Genomic DNA, 20,850 nt, shown 5'->3' on the forward strand with positions numbered 1-20,850 from the left:
GCTGGAAAACCTCCCCATTTGTAATATTTAGCATCTGTTTTCTTTCTAACCTGCATTATTCATCCACTTCCAGCTTATTCAACCAGGCTAAGAATAGCAAATATGTCACATACAGTCAATGTGGTTTTCCAGATCACATTTTCAACCTTCTTAAAAATAATTGTCCTATCAAATGGTAAAAGGCCTGGTGAACATTTGAGAAAAGACCATTTCATTCATCTGGAGGACAAAAAGGTTGAAATATGAGATAAAAAAACCTTGGTCTTGGCCGATAGTTTGTTCCTTCTTATGGCTAGACAGTAGTTAAAGCTAATTTTGGTTTGTCACGTTATTTTTGACCTAAATGGACATTGTTTGTTTTTTATTTTGATAAAGAACAAAATGGCAGTTTGATGATACAGTCCACTTAATAGACTCTCCTTATGAGATCATGTATATCAAATCAGAAACACCTTCAATATTTTGAATTTACAGAAAGTGGCTTTGTTCTATTCTTCCTAGCATGTATTTATTGTAAACTTTTACCAATTAAGTCTTGTGATTCAGATTCAAATTTATTCATATAGTATTGCCACTTTAGGTAATATTTAGATTTCTTTCATGGTCATCAAATATTTTCCATTTTCACTCCTACCCACAAAATGCAACTAAGAAAACCAGTTAACTGAGCAAGTATTCCAAAACATAATAATTACTGTTTCTTTAGGATACATGTTTATATGAGAATAAACAATGTTCTACATGATTATTAAGTATAAGAAAATAAAACTAATGTTTTAGAAAAACATTTATACGATACATAAACTTATATTTTCTTTCTTACCACATATAAATTTTTAAAAGATCTAACCAAAGGCTAATCACATGAAACATTTTCCCAATTAACAGAATGAATAAAACTTCAAAAACATTCTGTAAGAGCTCTCATACTTGGTCCTTAAAATAAATACATTAAGGATTTGCATAGGAATTGCCAAACAAGAGAAGTCTCTTGATAAAAACATTATTTCTCAGTTTTAGCTTTAGGAGGAACCCTCATAAAGTACTTGAAAAGTTTTCCAAGGTTACTGGTTATCACAATACAATTAAAAAATATCCTTACTTGAGGATTATGTATATTGATTTGAGAAAGAGGAGGAAAGAGAGAGAGAAAGAGAGAAACATCCATTGGTTGCGTCTGGTAAGCACCCGAACCAGGGGTCAAACCCCAACCTTCCCGTGTACAGGACAGGACGACACTCCAACTAACGGAGCCACCTGGCCAGGGCACGATATGATTTTTGGTGGAGAATTAAGGGAAAGCTTTTTTTGGTCGTTTTTGTGTATCTTAATATTTTTTAAAAACTTTCTAATAAGGTTGCACTCCGGTTCCTCCTCCACACAACTGCTGGTCATCAAAAGGCTACCTACCATTCGGATAATTTCTAGAAAAAAAAGGCACAGAGCAAAAAACAAAACAAAACAAAAACCAAAAAACATTCTGGACAGCAAATACCTTTAGGGAAAATTTGGTCTTATATACACTCTAACATAAAAGTACCGAAGTATCTTTGATGTTTAAATATTACCTACAGAAAAAAAAGAAAATCAACAGTGGTGTTTGGACCCATTTCAGTTTTTATAGCGGCAATGGGGAGTGAAGCTCCGGCACACAGAACGCTAAAGAAACAAGAAAGTTATTTTCTTTGGAGAGACTATAGCTGGAAATGACAAAAAAATAAGGTGAGGTACATAAGGTCAAGCTCAGCTAATTTTTTTTTTTGAGAATTTATAGCTTCTAAAGAAATTTCAATGAATGCCACATAGCTTTAATTAAGCAGTGCTCGCACTTGCACATGAGCTCAGTTTCAGGTAGCTGCTCACTCTGCGTACATGGCTCTTAATGACTGGACGTCACTGAGGAATAGGCTGTCAGGTTTCACTTGGCAGCTTTTTGTTCCCAAAATGTTGGCGTGGGTGTTTCCTTTGAATTACAAAAATTCAGATACATTTGGATTTAGTTCACACAGAAAAGTTAAGGAGGAGAAAAACATAACAGTTCTTCCCACATGCACCACCAGCAGAATACTTGTAATGTTTGGTCTACTGCTAAAAAGCATCTAAATATCATTGGCAGTTGGATGTATATAATTTATTAGGACGGCAATTACATTCCTGAGACAGGAAGTCTACAAAAAGGCATTCAGGAGGCCTGCTTTCTTGGGTCTTCTTTCCTATGGTGTAACTGATTTGGGGCATTAGGCAGATACCCACAGACATCAAGTGAGAAGAAACTATAAAATTAGGCATAAAAATTTGAAATGTGTGTTAGACTATTTGATCCTAATGAGCTTTCCTGCTCTCATTTATCCCATACTTTTCTGTTACCCAGGTAGTATGGAGAAGGAAATATGCTAGGCCCTACAGAGGAAATAAGAGGAACACACTCAAGAAGTTTTGGACCTTGTATGGACAGCAAGGCATGTGCAAGTAATAAGAGACATTAGAGGAACAAAATGATACAGGAGTCTAAAGAAGGGAGGGCTTCTAGGCTGGTGTGATTAGAAGATTTCAACTAGCACAGGTGACCATCCACTTTTGGGCTGAAGGGACCACCTGGCACGTGTGGGTCAGAAGGTAGGTGTACATGGGGGAAGTTAGTGTCTTCGAGTGGCTGGAGGAAAGGAGCATGAGTGGGAGTCAGGTTAGACAGACCCAGACTGTGGCCAGCACTAATTTGCCATGGTAAGGAACTGATACTTTTTTCAGGAATTGATGGGTAGCCACTGAGGCCTTCTGTGCAGGTGAGCAAGGTGCTGAACCAGGCACACGAGCGGAGCATGGAGGGAGGAGGGCAGCTGCAGTAGTTCAGATAAGAGGCAACTCGGGCCAGAGACCAGAGACCAGGAAAGCAGAGGCCTCAGCAAAAATGACTATCTTTTTCGCCTGGAGCCCAAAGTATTTTTACGTTTTCTTATCAATTGAATATTTCCTTTCCCCTCTTTTCTATTAAATTTCCCTTACTGACTCACTTCCCCTACCACCTTTTCTATTTAGGCATTTCATGCTCTTTGGCCTACTTAACTAGTGTCTAATATTTTCCATTGGGAAAAAAAGTCAAATAGGAACTACTCCTGTGTGAACTTTTCAATGGAAACTGAAACTGAGCCATAAGGCAGGCTGTACAGTGACCACACTCATTGGAAGGTCCCGAGGGCCTCCGCCTTCATTTTTTCCAGCAGACCCCTTGCCCCTCTCTCCACCCTGCCCCCAGTGCTGTGCTGGCAAGGAGGCCAGATTTGTAGCTTTTCCAATAAGACCTCAAATGGTGTATATACAGCTTTCCACTCATTTTTTTTTTCAATACAGAATAAAACTTAAGACTGAATTACAGATCAGGGGACTGGGGACCAGCTCCCGGGACCACCCACAGCCATGTCCACAGGGAGAATTCCTGTACTGATGGATCACAGAGGAAAGAAAAACAAGACAAAATCTATAGGATCTAGGAAAACAGGGTATACCAAGGAAAAGAGAAAGAGGATGACTAAAAAGAATTTAAAAATTGTATTTTAACTATAAATGAACAAATTAGATACTTTCCTGTGAACTTTATCCAATATTCATTTTTAATTGTTATCGAGGTTATTTCTAGCTAATAATTACAAATTAAAAATTTGTCTTCAGATTCATTTGCACTCTTTTGCATTTTATAATAATGTACTATATAGCAATATGTAGTGTTCTAAAAGGGAAATTGAAAACCTAATGAATTTCAAAACTCTTCCCAATCTACTGTATTCTTTGTAGAAATTGTAGTTCTAAAAAAATTAACATGTAATCCAGAAAAATGAACTACTGAATATGTGTATATTTCAATATATTTATTACATAAATATATATTTTATTTTAATATATAGTAAAGCTTAGGTACCATATTTACTTTTTAAACTTTGAAACTTATTGCTATACAACAGAAGCTTAGTACTCTGTATTGAATAAATGAATTGGGAAATAATAAGCCAAAGTAAGATGTTCAAATATTTTAGTGGTGATATTTGTATATAAAACAATATCATCAAGTGAATGTCACATAAAAATATTCAGAAAAGATTCCTACTTGGAATGACCTTCAAAAGGAGGTGTGCTTTGCATGGATGATGATACAAGGTCAAACTAAAAGTCAAGTAACCCCTTTGATCCATAACTCAAAAACTTCAATCTTTAGGTTAAGCATAAAGTAGACCCCAAATGATATCCTAGATGACCATCATGAGTGAAAAGTTAACATATTAAAATTTCCTTGTCTATCTAAAATAATATCTGGAGAGCTACATATCAAATCCAACAGGTTAAAGTTAAGACTGCTTGTTTGAAATGCATAAGTAAAACTGACTGTGTATGCCACACCAACAAATTAATGTAAAAATGGAATGAATTATGTTGCTCATTACTGCTTTTTCAAGGCAGTGGAATTTTAGGATATTTAGAGTATTGAAAATAATGCTAAGAACTAGGCAGGAAAATTTCTCGATAATGGCTAATGTTCAGTGTCACCCTGATTCAATCAATACTGGAACCCTCAGGACCCTATATATTACTTTGCACTGACAGAACAGAATCTCACACCTAAAAGAATGGCACAGTGAAAGTAAATCACACCGAATTACTTTCTAGTGGACAGCTTGGGGTGTTCTGACGCACTGCAGTTTGGAAGAGAAAGCAGGAGAAAGAGGGCTTTCCAGGTCAGTCTTCCAGGGGAAGAGGCAATGGAGGCGTCGCTGCTGCTGCTGTGTCAGGCTGTCTGCTCTCCGACAAAATGAGCACTCGACAAAATGAGGCTCTCCCTCAAGACTGAATTCAACGAAGGCCACAAATACTGTGCCGTCAGCATAAAACGGCCTCCTAAAAAGAGGGAAACCTAGTACACTCACCAAATGTTGGTTAGAATGAAAAATGTAGCTGGAGAGCAATCCTTGTATCACAAATCTTAGCTTCAGATACTCAGTGACTCATCAATTCCACGTGGGAATTCATCCTAACATAGTAACTATGGATATGGGCAAAGATTCAACTAGACGTATGTTTACGCCAGCACTCTTTTAGTAATGAAAATCTGGCATTAACAGGAAGTTGATCAAATATAGTCAAATCGATTAGCTATCATTTACTAGACACACACTGTGTGCCAAGCGCTAGGTGCTTTTAATATATTTTCCTATTTATTTCTTAAAAGTCTTATAAGGTAGACGCTTTTGTTTGACCTTACAAATGAAAAAGCAAACGACGAGATGGAAAGGTTGAGTGACCTGCCCAGGCCTCCGTGTTGGGGAGGGCAAGGCGTGGGCTTGCTCAGAGCCTCTATTCCTAACCACGCTTCTCCACTAGACTCCTCTCAAGCCACTGGAAAAAGAAAATCAGGGCATAAAAATGTTAAAATTAGTCATTAACAGGTTAACTGAAAAAGAGCACATGACAAAAGGTATGTGCTGTATGTATGCCATTTCTGTAAAATGGGATGCATAAAACACTAAGTGTATCTGTCCACTCAACATAGAAGAGGGATAATTACGCCAGAATGTTAACAGCGTTATCTTGTGTTGGGGTTATGTGTTTTAAATTTCCTTTCTTTTCTATGTGCTTTTATGTAATTTCCAAATTTCATATTATAAATATGTATTATTTTGCAATCAGATAAAATTAATGTTATTAAAATGAAAACTACCTAATAGGAAACATACAGAGCCTGTACTTCGGTAAAAAGATGTATTTCTATTTTAAAAACTCAGCCTCCTGCGTGAAGCCTCCCTGGATGGCCAGTGGGTGTCACGGCTTTCCTGTCCGCAGTGTTGGCACTTTGCTAAGAGGGTGCCGTGTGCTGCAGGGCGTCCTTGGAACCTCCAAGCCCCGCCCCGCCCCGCCCCGCCCCGCCCCAGGGCCCGCCTTGCTATATTACTCATTTACATGGTTCCTGGGGTAGTTTAATGTAATTGTTTGAGTTTCTCTCCTAGGCCAATAGTTTGTTTTCCAGTTTAACAAAATTTTTTAAGGACTTATATCTATTACATGTTTGTCATAACCAACTAACGGTACTAACTACACATGGGGAACACAGAGGTGAATGAGGCAGGTTACTTGCACTGGAAATTCTCACAAAGTAGTGAGAGATGGATATTTAACAAAAACATTATACTGTGAAATTGTATGAGGGGAAGGCAAAAAGTGCTGTAGGACTCCACAGGTTATTCTGCTTGGGGAAGTCAAAAGATTGCCCAGAGGCGCATTTTAGTTACCCTGAGAAGTAACATGAAAAGAGGGACATTGGAATAGAGCAAAAGACATACAAGGTGTTTACTTGTGATCAACGAAAGCAGGCAACAGCCTCACTTGGGGGGGTTCTTTCCCTACAGACTCCCTGATGAAGCCTGAAAGACACTGAAACAAAGTAACTGTCAGCCGCCCGCTCTGCACTCCTCCCTGGCCTATGTCTATTGAAAGAGAGCAGCTCCCAGGAAACAACAGATTCTGGCAGCGCCTCGTCAGTGCCCCGTTCCATCTTGTATTTCAGCGATGATCACCAGATGAAGATAAAAAGAGTCGGGAAAAACAGCAAAAAACAGTAGCTGTGAATGAAGGAAACTGTAGTTTTTCAGAAATTTTGACAATTCAGGGTATCAGAGAAGCATGAAAGAATGTGGGAGAAGCTTTTGCCTCTATAGTGTTGAGAAATACTGGGAAGTGCCAATTAGAAAATAAGAAGTGCCACAGGAACTGACTTTATCATCCTGCCCTGTGGCTGGTGGCATGAGAATAAAATCTCACCATTCCTCAACTGGTACAGTATAACCAAGGGTTATTCATTTAACTGAATAGTTAATAAACAGCACAAGCGAAATGAAAAGAAGCCAGAGACCTATGAAAAAATACTGCAAAGAGAATATCAGCTTCCCCCCAACAACAACAACAAAAAAAGTAGAGACTAGTTATTGTAAGTGCCCTGTTGCAGAATTCAGGGGAAAAAACACCAGGAAAGATTTTGGTTTTCTCTAAAGTATACAAAATTACGTAATTTCTATAAATGTGTAGAAAACTACTGAGAGGAGAGAACAGTCTGGGATAAATGGGAAACAGCCTGAGTTAAAAAAAAACACTAAATGATATAAAAAGAATTAGATAAGGAATAGACGCAAGGAAAAGGAAAATGCATTTGCACAATAACCATCTATTGCACACTGATGGACGTGGAGCAAGTATGAATAATGACAAAGAAAAAACTCTGAAAACCTTTACAGTTACGCAGAGCAAAAAGACAGACAGATGAAGTACAGGAGAAAATGGGATAGGTATGAAAGAAAGACAGCATATAGATTGATATAAAAAAGAAATAATGCTATTGATGTCTTCATAGCTTTAAAATAGTGTGTGTGCCATTTCATTGCACGGTTTATGGTAAATCATCTGAATTTCTCTGGGTAAAGAGAATGTCAAATGTCACATACTTCTAGCAAACATTAAAGCTCAATCAATGTTTTAATATATCTATAACCAAGCCACAGAACCTTTTCCAAAATAAAAGATATTTGTTTTTCATAAATGATTATAAATAGAAATTATTTTTCACTGTTCAGGCATTAGTCTGTTCTTTCTCTGGCTGGAATTTAAATACTTAGAGAAAAATAAATTTAAAAAGAAGCAAGAGCAGGGTGAACCACAATGATACTTTTGATTTATACATTATCTATAAAACAATGGAATGCTTAATGGGTATTCTTTGCTAAAAATCTAAATCTAAACTATTTAAATTAGGAAATAATATTTTACATGAAAGGAGTTTTTGCAAAAAGATTTAATGAGCCAATTAATGTATTAAAACACATAATTTTATGCCTAACTTTTTTGGAACCTATCAATTATGAAATCAGATATAAATGTAGAGTAAAAAAGTATGAAATGATATACAGGCTTATTTTAAAGAAATCTTCTCACCTCACCCATCTATTGTTTTCACGTTTCTAGAGGGTGTGGGCTTCCCTATGTGCAAATGACGCGTGACGGGAAAGATATGGACTGGGACACTCACGGCTCCCTTCTGTCCAGAACAGTGTGGCGGTCCTTGACAGTGCCCACCTGTGAGACTACCACGGAGGGCTGAGAAGTGAAGATTCAGAGAAATTAGATTTATGCATGTGTGTGGACAGAAGAGGATGGTATGTGCATCTATAAAATATGTCATAATTCACATTTTTCCTTTTAGATAATAAAATAAAAACTCTGATTGCTTAACTGAGTTGCACTGTCAAGCAAGGGGCTTTGGGGCTACACCGACGGACCCGCTTTCTTGACAAAGTGACAGCCAACAGGTGTCGTGCTCTTGGTTGGACCCAGCCCTTCAGCGGCAGGACTAAGAGGATGCTGGGTGGAGATAACAAAGGATAATCTAGGTGAGCTGAGAAAGGGAAGCCAGTAAGGTAACGGACTGGAGACGCCGCTTGCTAGTCATGCAGATTTGGGTGCACAGTGTGAGTTTCTGAGCTCAGCAGTCAGGTTTCCTCTGAAAATCAATTTTGACCAAATACAAATAGAAACAATAGAGACAGCACCCGGCCAAAGTTGAAACAAAAACTTTCTTTTAACTATTTCTCAAACGTAACATTGATCACTCAGTAAAATTTAACTTCATATAAATTAGAAGACATGCCAACACGTGTCCTAAGAAAAGACGAAGTCGTGCCGCGCAATCTTCATTTTTAATTATCACGGCAATTCGGACAATGTTCATCGTTGTCCCTAAGTTTTATTTAGCAAAAAAAAAGAAATCAACAGATGGCTATAAAAGAAATCCAAAATTTTTAGTTATTTATTTTCATTGAACTAAGCCGCCTTGCCATACTAGAAAAAGCCATTTTTTATAAAGGTTAAATAAAGTATTTCGTGGCAAACGCTGCTTCTCAGTGCCTGTACAACAAGAAACATGAGCCAGCCAGAGTTGTGCAAGCTGGTTTTCTTTCCCAGTAAGGGAATGTGGTGTCTAAGACCTTGTCCTAACTCATTTTATCCCCAAGTGTAACTCAGGCAAGTCAAATGCGAACTAACGCCTGAAGGGAAGTCCCGGACTCCAAAAGTATGGATTATTTCACATTTATCTTAAAATCTGTTCTCAGAGTTCTTAAAATTCACTAACTTTGGCAAGTCAGGAATTATCATGAGAAATGAAATAATTTCATAACTATGAAGTCATCCAACATTCCATGCATCTGACACTCGTTGGGCTTGGCCAAGTCTTGGGCATTATTCTGACCTTTAGATAACAAGCTCGTCCACATCCTGTTCGGCATGGAAATAATTAAAATGTGCCGCAGTGTAACAGGTATGCCATTGTCTGTAACAGAGTTAATGCTTTTATTACACAGACTTGTGGTGGTAGTAGGTTACGATTAGAGACAATCACATTATGCACGCTGCACTCTGTACAACATCCTTGATCAGTGTTTCCCATTACTTAAAAATGGCAAAATACCGTGCTTTAATGGTCCAGCTGTACTCTCTTTCTCCAAGCACTGTGTATTAAAACTCACATTTAAAGTCGGTTTCATGGAGGACCTTTATGTTTAGACATCAAGAATTCACATTAGCAGAGCACTGGCTTGTGAAAAGCCTTTGAGTGTCTTGTAAAAAGCTTAAGGAATCTTCAGCATACTTTTCCCCAAAGCTCTATTTCAATATCTAAAATTTATTGCCGGTGGGGGACAGAGAGACCATTAGCAGCACCAGCAGTCACTCCTCTGGGCACTTCACAGCTGAAACAATCCCCAGTCACTCCCTTTCCTGCGAGCTTGTAGAAAACTCTAGAAATCAGGCCTGGGGCTGGATAAAGTGCCCTGTCACAATCCTATCTTTGCCATTTCTTGTGACAGATTTACAAGTCTTAATGAGGGCATACTGCAGAAACATTTTTACAAAGAAACTTTGAAATATACAGGAAAAGTGACCTCAGTCCCATACCTCAGTTTCTCATTTAAATAAATGTATTTCCCAACAGATAATGAAGAAATTCCAAATATGCTCTATCCACTAGATACTTAATGACCCAAACTATTAGGGCCCATTTACTTTTACTGGTGACTTCATAAGGCATTATAAGCTTCCTCAGAGAATGTAAGTTTCCTGGACTTGCTTATGAAACTAGAAACGTTTTGAGAGGGAAAGTGAAGGAACTGAGTCTACAGCACACTATTTTGCTGTTTCATTACTGCCTAAAACTGAACTAAAAAGGCAGTTGATGGTTAGTGGACAGTAGGTCTCGGATAATCAAATGGAGTCAGTATTTACAGAACATTTTGCATTAAAACTCTTGCCAGACGGTCCCGAGAAGTGTTTACCTCAGTGTTGATTTTAGCTACACGAATGTCAGCAACTATAAGGAGCTTGTTACTGCCACTGGGGAGCCAAGGCGTACAACCCTCCCCCCCAGACGGGGCTGCCCACTGCGGACGGACAGCTGCCCCTGCACCTCCACAGGGGGAGACGGCAGGTTTCTGGAAATCTACTTCCACGACAAGAGAAAGACACGATACAAGGCAGATTTAACTCAAAATGATGTTTTCTTAAAAATTACAATATTTGGTAACTGTATGATTCACTTCCAATTTATAATAAACGAGAATTTTTTGCCCTGGCCTAGTAGTTCAGTTGATTAAAAGGTCATCCTGAGGGTCGCCAAAGGTGCGGGTTCAATGCCTGGTGAGGGCACATACAAGAATCAATCAATAGATGCATAAATCTGTTTTTTTTCTCTCTCCCTAAAAGTCGATAACTAACCTTTTTTTAAAGAATAATTTTTCACAGTTGAACACAAGAGGGAAGAGTTAGACATGCAGGTGGACCTGAAAGTTGGTCTCATTTGAAGTACACTGCTAACCCCTCCTGCAGCCCTGTACCACGTTATCACAGGTCACGATGCAGGCCATCGGGAGGCCTGAGGGACAGCGTGGGGCAAGCAGGAGCCACTCTTAGCTAAGAGTCCAGTGGCACCGACAGCATCCTGAACCACACATTTTGAGATCAGAGGACCCCTTTTTGTTTGTCTGTATAGTATACACATAAACATCCAACATGATGCAAAAAAAATACTGTTTATAATTTTCATACTAGTCATGTTAATTAAACTTTTTAGTTTATGTGAGAAATGTCAGAGATGTTATGAGAAATCTCAACATTTATATATTCAGTGAACTTTTTTGTATGCTTAATGATAAGCAAGATACAGGATTAGATATTGTGGAACGTCACTTTTTAAAGACTCCTACTCTTTTTTTGTCTTTTATCTTTTAGCAAAACCCACTACAACCTCACCTACATTCACACTAATCCTCATTCTCCGCCCCCACCTCAAAGTAGGAGGCCTTTGTGGTTGGTTGCAAATGGTGACAAACTCTCTGTGAAACTCTCATGGAAAGGTACAAAATTGAGTTCCTCATCCTTCGGATCTGGCTTAACCTCAAGGCCTGCTCTGCTGACTAGAATGGGGCAGAAGTGAGGCTATGTGATTCTGAGCACGGGCTCCATGGGTGCGCAGTCTCTGCCCTGGCTCTCCTGGCTGGGCTAGCCTGCTGAAGAGGTCAAAGGCAAGAGAACCAAGAGTACCTGGGCCAAGGGCCTGTCAGCTACAAGTACCCAGGTAAAGCGTCTTGGACCACCCACCCAGCCCCGGCTGACTGCAGCTTCATGACTGAGCGCAGCTGGGACCAGCAGACAAACTTCCCAAGTGCCCTAGATTTCTAAACAACAGACTCACAAACTAGTATTTTTTTTAAGCCACTAAGTTTTGGGTGGTTTGTTAAGCAGCAACAGATATGTGGTATAAAGCTCTTCCCACCAGGGGTCAATCCTTCTGTGACTTGTATTCCTTCCTCTGCTTCTATTTTAACACCTCATGCCATTAATCATTCTTCCTCTAGTCTGTGCATTATCAACCTCTGCCTATTTACACTGAAAGAGACAATGACATTATAAAATCTAAAGAGACTTTTGGACCTTAAAATACTAAGGACAGAAATCAGGCTGAGAAAACAATGACATGTGAACAAAGGATACTTTTTATGGAAAAAGATGGATGACTCAGAGGCTTGAGCCCAGAGTCTGCAGCCATGAGCCACAGACAATTACTTCCAAGCAGAAGTATGAATGATTACTAACCAAGAAACTTCCAACCTTAATCTGGCTGGATTTCAGAATTTCCACTCCTCCACGTCTCCCAGCTCCTCCTTTTATGAATGGGAGCGTCTATAGTGGTTATGCTGTGCCGCACCACCAATGTGCAATGCTCTACAGCAAGAGAACACCAATAAAGCCCTTGCAGCACTCTTCCCTAGGCACGCTTATCTCCAGCCACGGCTAGATTTTTTAACTCCAGGCTATACCACTCCTTTGAGCTCTCATTGCTATTTCTCTCTCTCCCTCCCTCTCTCTCTAAAACCAATAAACATATCCTTGGGTGAAGATTAAAACTTTCTTTTAAAAAGATAAAGCAAAGATACACTGGACTGGGGCAAAGCTCTGAGAGAATAACTGATAAAAATGATTGGAATAGTTCACATGAGAAGAGATAAAGATAACCATTCTTAATATGTCATCAGACTGGCCATTAGCTTTTAGTCTGCATATAATTTTTTTTCAGGATGATTAGTTTAACCTCTGAGTTAATAATTTATACCCTTTATTTTAAAAAGTTGAGAAGTATATAAAAATGTAATAAAGTAGAAAAATATCACCTTAACCCACTACTCAGAGGAAACCACTGGTAACATTTTCATGTATCTCCTTCCAATATGTTTCTGTGCCTTCGTTCTTATATTGTTAAGACCACACTGTAAACACACAACTTTTACTCTGTTTTTCTGACTGATATAAATATGGTAAGCGTTCTCTTTCTATGTAAAACTTTAACAGTTCTATAATGGTTATTATAGATATGCCAGATTTTAACTTTCCTGAAAAGTGAACATTTTGGTTTTTACTTTTTTGATACTGTAGATTAAATTGTGATAAAAATTTTTACATATAGATCTTTGAATTATTTCTTGAGAGTAGGCTATGATCTTTTTAGTAGCTCTGATGCTTCTTATCAGACTGCTTTCTAGAAAGGAAGTACTGATTCCATTTCACCGCAGTGTGTACGCACGTCTTCTCATCTGACTTTTCTAAACAAACTTTAACATGTGTGCTATGTGCAATATAACCGAAGAGGCAAACACTTGAAAAAATGTCTTGGTTTGAACAGTTCTGCCAACACAGAATATTTCCTTCCCTCCCTAATCTACTTTTAAATTTCCTAAATTGTGGCTGCGGCAACAAGGAATGTCTTTCCCTACATATACGAAGTTACAGAAGTGAACAGAGAAAGAGTGTAACTGAGTAAGAGTTATAATCCAGTTAATGAAATTGCTGGCTATAATTACCGTAAGACAGGTCGATACTACTCAAATTCAGTTTTCAGACAGTTAAGATGCATCTAGGTTTTAGAGGAGAAAAACAGCAAAAAAAAATTTGAAACAAAAAATGTGGTAAAATATTTAATAACATAAATAACATAATATTTCACCAATGTAAATGTAAACAGAACTCAGCAGCAGCATTAACAACCACTATTCCTCCCAAATTGGGGAGAAAAAAAAAAAAGGAAGAAAAAGTGTGTCTTATAGTCCAAAAAATATATTTTACCTTAAGCGAAGAATAATCAGATCTCGCTTTTAAATATTTTTACATAAAAAAAGAGACTGGAGAACTTTTTGTCTATACAGGCCCAGAGTGAGTACAATAAAAATATTTTATGGTTCTACGGCGAGTAGAGGTTGATTATATGTGTTAGATATAAACTATTACTGGACGTTTCTTAGTTTCTGAAACATCTAAGTTTTCAAGTGGCAGGAGAACCACTTAGATTGGAGTGAAAACGATTTGACACCAAACCTTCAGTCTATCGAGTCTTGGCAGCTGACAGGCCGTAGAATAGGGCAGGCCTGTGTGTCAGAAATGGCTTTCACATTTTTAAGTGCTTGAAAAAAATCAAAAGATTATTTCATGATGTGTAAAAATTATTCAAGTTCAAATTTTATTCTCTATAAATAAAGTTTTATTGGAACCTACCATGCTCATGCGTTATGTGCAGAGTCGAGTACCTACAACACAGACCGTAAGGCCCTGAAAGCCACACAGAAAACATCTGCCAACCTCTGCCTTAAAGGAGCATATGCTTTATATTTTCTTCACTAAATCTGATTACCTTAATGAATGCTTCCCAAATGCTCTGCTATTCTTCCAAACTAATTCTTACCTTGTTATATTTTGCATTTTTAATATTTATCTGCCATTTTTCATGACCTGATGAAACTTTCCATCGTGTCCATTCTGGAGCAATATTTTAATATTTTCTTCTTTTTTTAAAATTAAACTTTATTTTTTTCCATCACCATTTATTGCCGCCATGCCCTCTTCCAGTATTTTATTGTTTTCTCTAGCTCTGTCTAGGGCTTGATGTTTCTATTACTAAAATTAAGTCACTGAGAATCGGAACTCTGCAATTCTTTAAAAAATGCATTGTTCGTGTCATAGGGGTAAAAGTAAATGTAATTCTTTATATACAAGGTAAAGGCACACCTATTCTAAGTAGTTTGCTCTTAGAAAAGGACCTTAACTTGAACAGACCAGACACAAATCCTACTACTCGATGGAAGTATCGCTACATTCAGTCTGGCTAAACTAAACAGAGACTCTGAGCTGCACTTGCTGCCCACGTTCTGGGGAGTTTCCATAAACTCACACTTCCAGTCCTTAGACTCAACTCTATATAATGTGAAGTGCTTTTCTGAAGAGCAGTCCCTTGCTGGTTATTGTTCTCACACAAGCTGATCTGAAGCCTACTGAATTGGGTATTTACAGGCCCTCTGTGGTGGCACACATGACTGTGCAGCTGAGTATGTTCAATTATTCCCGAGGAAATGGTTTGTTCTTCCTTTGTTTATTTAGGCAAGCAACTGTTGCAGGCTATCCAGCATTTTAAGTGATTCTGCCTCAGAGCATGTGTTAGAAACTATAAGGAGAGTTTCTAACTTTTCATTTCTGAAAGGTTTTTCAGCGCTGGATTTCTGGAATTGGTTGTGTCCATGTTTCTTCCCATCCTGTTGGGACTTGCTGTTGTTAGCAACCTCCTGTGTGGTTCTAAGATATGCTGACCTCTTTGAAACCTTTCCAGGTGTCATGGCCACTTTCTTGATCTCTGCAACCTAAGCTGCATTGTTTAGTGGAGTTAAGTCCTGTGAACTTTAGAAATCCTCCCTGAGACTATGAACTGACTAACACCCAAGGCAGCATAAACACGCAGACACCAAAGTTCCTAAAACCAAGCCTGCTGGGCGATGCAGGATGTGACTTGGAGTCTGGCAAAGGGAAAGGTTTGCTCACTTGTGGATCTGACTACCTCCAGGTGCAGTGTGAAGCTAAGTGGCTAGTTTTTCTGATCTTCACATGTAACCTCTCATTAGAACACAGCAGAATTTGTGATTATGGATGAAGGAATTCCATGAAGGCCCCCTGGGCCCATTAAGACCTCTGGCTTCGGACGGTCCTGATTCCTTCAGCATATGTAGCTGCAGTAAAGAGATGCCTTTTTTTAAAAAAACGATTTCGATCTATGTTTACCCTGAGATTATAATGAACACAGCTCATCTGAAAATCTGTATCCAGAGGATGCAGTTACAAATTAAAAAGAAAAGTTTAATACATACCTGTCTTTTGTCTCCAGTTTGTCATTAAAAGTTCTTAGACTAACAGCGTTAACTGTCTAGCTTCAAATGTGGAGTATTATACCAGTGGTTTCAAAGCCCTTCTCCTAAAGCCTCATAGCTCGTCTAGACTAAGAGGCAAATCATGCTGCCAAAACCTGGGAGAGTTTGACGACGTTTTGAAAATAACACTATACTGAGAATTTAAACATAGGGGATGCCAACTCTACCACTATCTTAGCTTAATATTTCTACTTGTCTCCTTGTTTAAAAAATATGCCTAACAAATAATACAAACCACACAGGGATATTGTGAAAACAAAACTAGTAATAGATATAAAAAGACCTTGAAAAAGTGCAAAAGTGTTCATGTGCAAGGTGTAGTGGTGGCAGGTTGTGCACTTTCCCTGCCGAGCCCTTTCCCACCCAGAAACTGTCTGTCCATAACACGGAGCCCACTTCCCCGCAAGCCCCCAAACAGCTGTTCTCGTGATCGCCCTTCCCGCGCTGGCGCCAGTGTCCGGGGGATCTTGAGGGTCATTCAGGCTATGGTGGTCTATTCATCTCAAATGACCACGAGGGCAAGTGAACGTCCTGTGCTTGCCTCCCTGTTGGTTGGAGTCTGTAGCTTGTGTGTGAATAGGGGCACAGCCTACAGGCGCGGTCAGTGCACAACACTCCACACCGAAGCTTCGCAGAGGGCTCTTTCCCGCCACTGCCAGTTCACCACTGGGAATGCAATGACACGGACACCTTTCAAAAACCTAAAAGGCTATATAGCGAGTGTTAACCTGGGTTGTCACTGGGTGGTGGGAATTATAGGTGGCCATTTTTTTATTTGGTCTCTGTATGTGTATATTCTCACTTTTGCAACTAACTGATAAACAAAATAACAAAAAAACCCCCTTAATTTTAAAACAAATAAACAAAACACCCTTTAAGAATGTTATAAGAGGCAAACAAACAAACAAACAAACAAACGACTTAAAAACTCTCGGCTCTGGCTGGGTAGTTCATTGGAGGATGGTCCCAATATTCCAAGGTTGTGGGTTTGATCTCTGGTCAGGGCACGTGCAAGAATCAATCAATAAATACCTAAATATGTGGAACAACAAATTGATGTCTGTCTCCCTCTAAAATAAATAAATAAATTCTTTAACATGGAAATTTCTCAAGACAAAAATGTAAAAATAAGGGCACATTATTTCTAAAATTATGACTGTAATATTATAACACGAAAAATATTTGTAACAACTTTTACTAGAAAGGATGTCTGAAGTTTTAATGTCCTGTCAAATTAACTAGAATTAGATAAATAATAGCTTAAGTAAGAATTGTACTGTATCTACTTTTCCACATGTTATAACAACAGTATGGCTGTATAATAAAAAAGCAAGGAAGAAATCAGAATCTAGCTACCAGAAAAACAACAAAAAAACCCAACTGGGAGCCTGAGGACACAGTACATTCTGAAGCTGGTCTATAGAAGCTTTCCCCAGATGGGAAAACTTGTTCTCTAATTTAATGACTTTCTTTTAATCACAAGCAGACAGTAGTTTCCTTATTACGCAGAGTTTTAGAAATACATTATTCTTGAGAGTTCTTCCTAGGGTTTCTTTTACTCATTTAAGACCACCACACCTTCGCATTTAATTCATCCTCACATTATCCCTGTGGGGCATATCCCTCTAATTATTCCCCTCTAATGTGACAGGAAAAATGGGAGTATACTACTTGGAAAAGAGACATCCTTCGGTATGTCTTCTCTCAGTGCTCCCTCGGACACACTTTGTCATCGTGCTCACTTTGTCACAGACCGAGAGCTGTCCCTCGGGGGGCAAGGACTATCTCTGAATTCCCGGCGCCTAGCATGTGCTTGGCACATGGTAAAAATGTGAACCAACGAATGAACGGAAATACCCAACATATAAGGTTTACAGATTGGCAAGCACTGTTCCGGCGCCTTTACATATTTTCTTAGTCCTCACAACCTCATGAGATAGGTACTGTTATCACCCCCGTTTTACACACGAGAAAGCTGAAGGGTGGAAAGTAAAGCGAGGCAATGTGGAGTCAGGACCCAAACCCGCGAGCGGTGGCTCTGGAGTCCAGCCTCGTGACCGCCACCCACGCTGCCTCCGCGGCAGCCCCGCCGACAGGAGGCTGCCCCTCTCCACGGGCAGCATGGGGCGGCGGGCTCCCCTCTCTCAGTGTTGCTGCACCTCCGTCAGATGTAGCTACACTGTGTGCTTCCTTGGGAGACTTAAAAAGGGAGGTAACTGGACACAGACACAGAAACGCAGAATAAATGAACCCCTGGTCTTAGCAGCTGATGTGTTTGTGAGGCTGTTTCTCAAATACCTGTGGGGATTTGTGAGAGCGCCAGCTGTACTGGTGACGGTGGAGACTCGCCAGCAGAACGTTTTCATCGGTATCCACCTGGCCAAACCGCAGTGTCTCCTGTGTGTCATTACAGATCACGAAATGGCTGAAGACCAGCTCCTCTACCTCCGGGCGTTCGTTCTGAAAGAAAAAGAATCCGAAAGCCAACGTGCGTCAGATTAATTGCAAGATGTTTGGCAGCTGTCTGCCCAGTGGCGATTGTTACAACACAGAAACACTAAAAGATCTGCTGTCATTAGCTCTTGTATACAAAGTATTCTATACTTCCAGGGTAAGCACACAAAAAAATACCTTAAAGAGATCTTAAATGTTCCAAAAATATGTTTTGATTTATACTTCTGCAAAATAAATCACAGACGCAGAAGAGGAAAAGAACAACGAGACCCCTCAAACTTTTAACATTTTAAAATGAATTAACATCCCGGCAGGAACGCTGTGCTGGGCAGCGCACGTTTTTGAGCAGAGAACCGGAGGCTAGAATTACTGTGTTCCTGGCCTTCCACACTCGACAATCAAGACCAATTACGAAGCCACAGTTTGTACCCTACGGAAAGTAAAGATCTTTTAGGTAATACATCCCCAGGTCCCTTAAGGGGGAGGGCGTGTGTGTGTGTGTGTGTGTAAATGTGCTCAGGGAGAGAGGTAAATAAAACCATGACTTTCCCTCTATTGTTAAGAGGCTGAACACACAAAACAGACCTGCTCCAGAGTCAGGGTAAGCCAAGTTGCAGTTTTCAAGAGAAACGATGTTAGCTGAAAAACAGGTGTTGGTCTGTTTCAGCTAACAGCCTTCAATCAGCTAAGGTCTTCCACTAACCCACGAAGGGTCAACAAATCAGTAACAGGGCCCAATGCTGATGCCCACTTTCCAGCTTGATGGTGTCTCCACTGGTTGCTGCTGCATCAGAACACTGATTGGCAACGTGACAGAGAATTTCTGTTCTTATTCTTTTATCACTCTGGTTAGGTTATGGCTTCATAAACAGTAAATATACTTTTGGTAAATTAAAAAAAATAGCTAAATACATGATTACCTCGAGAATACAAGGAAAAAAGTCTAAATTAGCCAATCAATTTGCAGACAATGGGAGGTAATGTGCTCCCTAGTTAACCTCTATTTCTTGGCTATGGATGTAAATAATGTCACAATGCCACTCTCTGTCATTTGCCATTTTAATGACGAGAGGGAGAGTAAAAGGATGTACCAGTCACGAGCACAGTTATCTACGTGAGTGTGAGGCCCAAAGCCAAGGAGTCTATGGGCAAATGTACCCGAGTCCAGCCTGGACCAAGACTGGGCTTAGCGTCTTATCCTGGGAGGTAGAGTCCATCCCTAGCCATCCAGAAGCCCCCCAAAGTGGGTGGACGGTGCTCTATGGCTGCAGTGGGTGTAGAGGCCCTGGAATATCTTTCTTCCAGATGATTCTGAGGAGCTCTCAGTCCCTCGCTCTATCCATCTATTTCCACCAAACCTCTGTTCTCACAGAGCAGAACCCTGACAGACAGCCACACTAACCATGAAGAGTCCCTGGCTAAGGGAGACCAGATTAATTAAAGCCAACATTACCTGTTCTCTACTCTAATACTCTCTGCTGTGGGTGTTAATCATGAGCTGTGATTTCACAACCTGACTGCCTGCAGGCTTGCGCTGCCCTGGCCCCGCCACACCCTGAGCTACTCTCCCCTGGCTCGCTGTGCCCGGCTCCACCAGCCCCTCCCGTCCCTCCCTGTCATTCCGTCCAGCATGGCCAACTCCTTCTGACCCCAGTGCCCTCCCTCTGCCTACGTATCTTTTCATCTTTGCTTGACAAACTTTCTCCTCAGCCTTCAGGTTCCTGTTGTCAGGCTACCTCCTTAGAAGAGCCTTCTGAGATCCTCCCCAGATGAGATTTAGGTCCCCTTCTTTCATGCTCACATAATGCTCTACAGTTCACCTTTGCAGAATTTATCCCTACTGGGACTAAGTAGTGATGCGTATGATTTCGGGTGCCACAAGGTCTCCATCATAGACTCCATGTTGCATAAGGGCAGCAACCAGGTCTGCGGTATTTAGAAATGCCTTCAATACTCAGCATAATGCCTGACACATAAATACTCAATAAAAACTTATGAAACAAATACACTTTCCAAGTTATAAACAAAATAAATGTTCACAGTAGAAAAATCAGAACATGCAGGAAGTATGGACTGTGTTTTTTGTTTCTGAAAGTCTCTAATTTTACACTCAGAGCGAATTGCCATGAACATTCTGGTGAATTTTCTTCCAGCAGGTCCTCTCCTCTGAGTGTCCACCCCACCCCACCCTACCTTCCACGTCTCACACAAAGGTTTGTGATCCAATGGGAGTCACAGCGTGTAATTAGTTCTGATGAGTTTTCCACTTAGCATTATCTAATCAACACAAAATGCTCTCTTTGTAAACATTTTTCTCTCCTTTAGGTCCAAGAGTACAAACATGAAGAAAGGGATATGATTTCAAACTCCCACTTAGATAGACCCCCGAGATGGAAATTTGGTTTTCATAATGAACTGGGATCACTGTGCTGGTAACACAGAGGTTAAGTTACCAGATGGGCTGAAGCAGAAAAAAAGATCCTATGACTTTTCTCATCCCTAAGAACTGACCTTTAATAAATGATGAGGGTTTTAGGAAAAAATGTAAATGAAAGAACACAAGGGGGTTGTTTAC

The 20,850-nt window shown here is 39.8% G+C and overlaps 1 protein-coding gene across 9 annotated transcripts in view; it reads right to left on the reverse strand.

The window, feature by feature from the left end:
• The window catches only part of VPS13B (vacuolar protein sorting 13 homolog B), a 700,507-nt gene that overhangs the window by 74,478 nt on the left and 605,179 nt on the right, over window positions 1-20,850 (reverse strand). For all 9 annotated transcript variants that reach the window (XM_053660831.1, XM_053660829.1, XM_053660828.1 and 6 more), the window contains one exon: window positions 18,120-18,281. In XM_053660831.1, coding sequence (XP_053516806.1) covers window positions 18,120-18,281 — 162 coding nt within the window. The remainder of the gene's footprint in view (window positions 1-18,119; window positions 18,282-20,850) is intronic.

This window comes from Artibeus jamaicensis, unplaced genomic scaffold (assembly GCF_021234435.1).
Source record: "Artibeus jamaicensis isolate MK-2021 breed Jamaican fruit bat unplaced genomic scaffold, CSHL_Jam_final scaffold_916, whole genome shotgun sequence".
Classification (NCBI taxonomy): domain Eukaryota; kingdom Metazoa; phylum Chordata; class Mammalia; order Chiroptera; family Phyllostomidae; genus Artibeus; species Artibeus jamaicensis.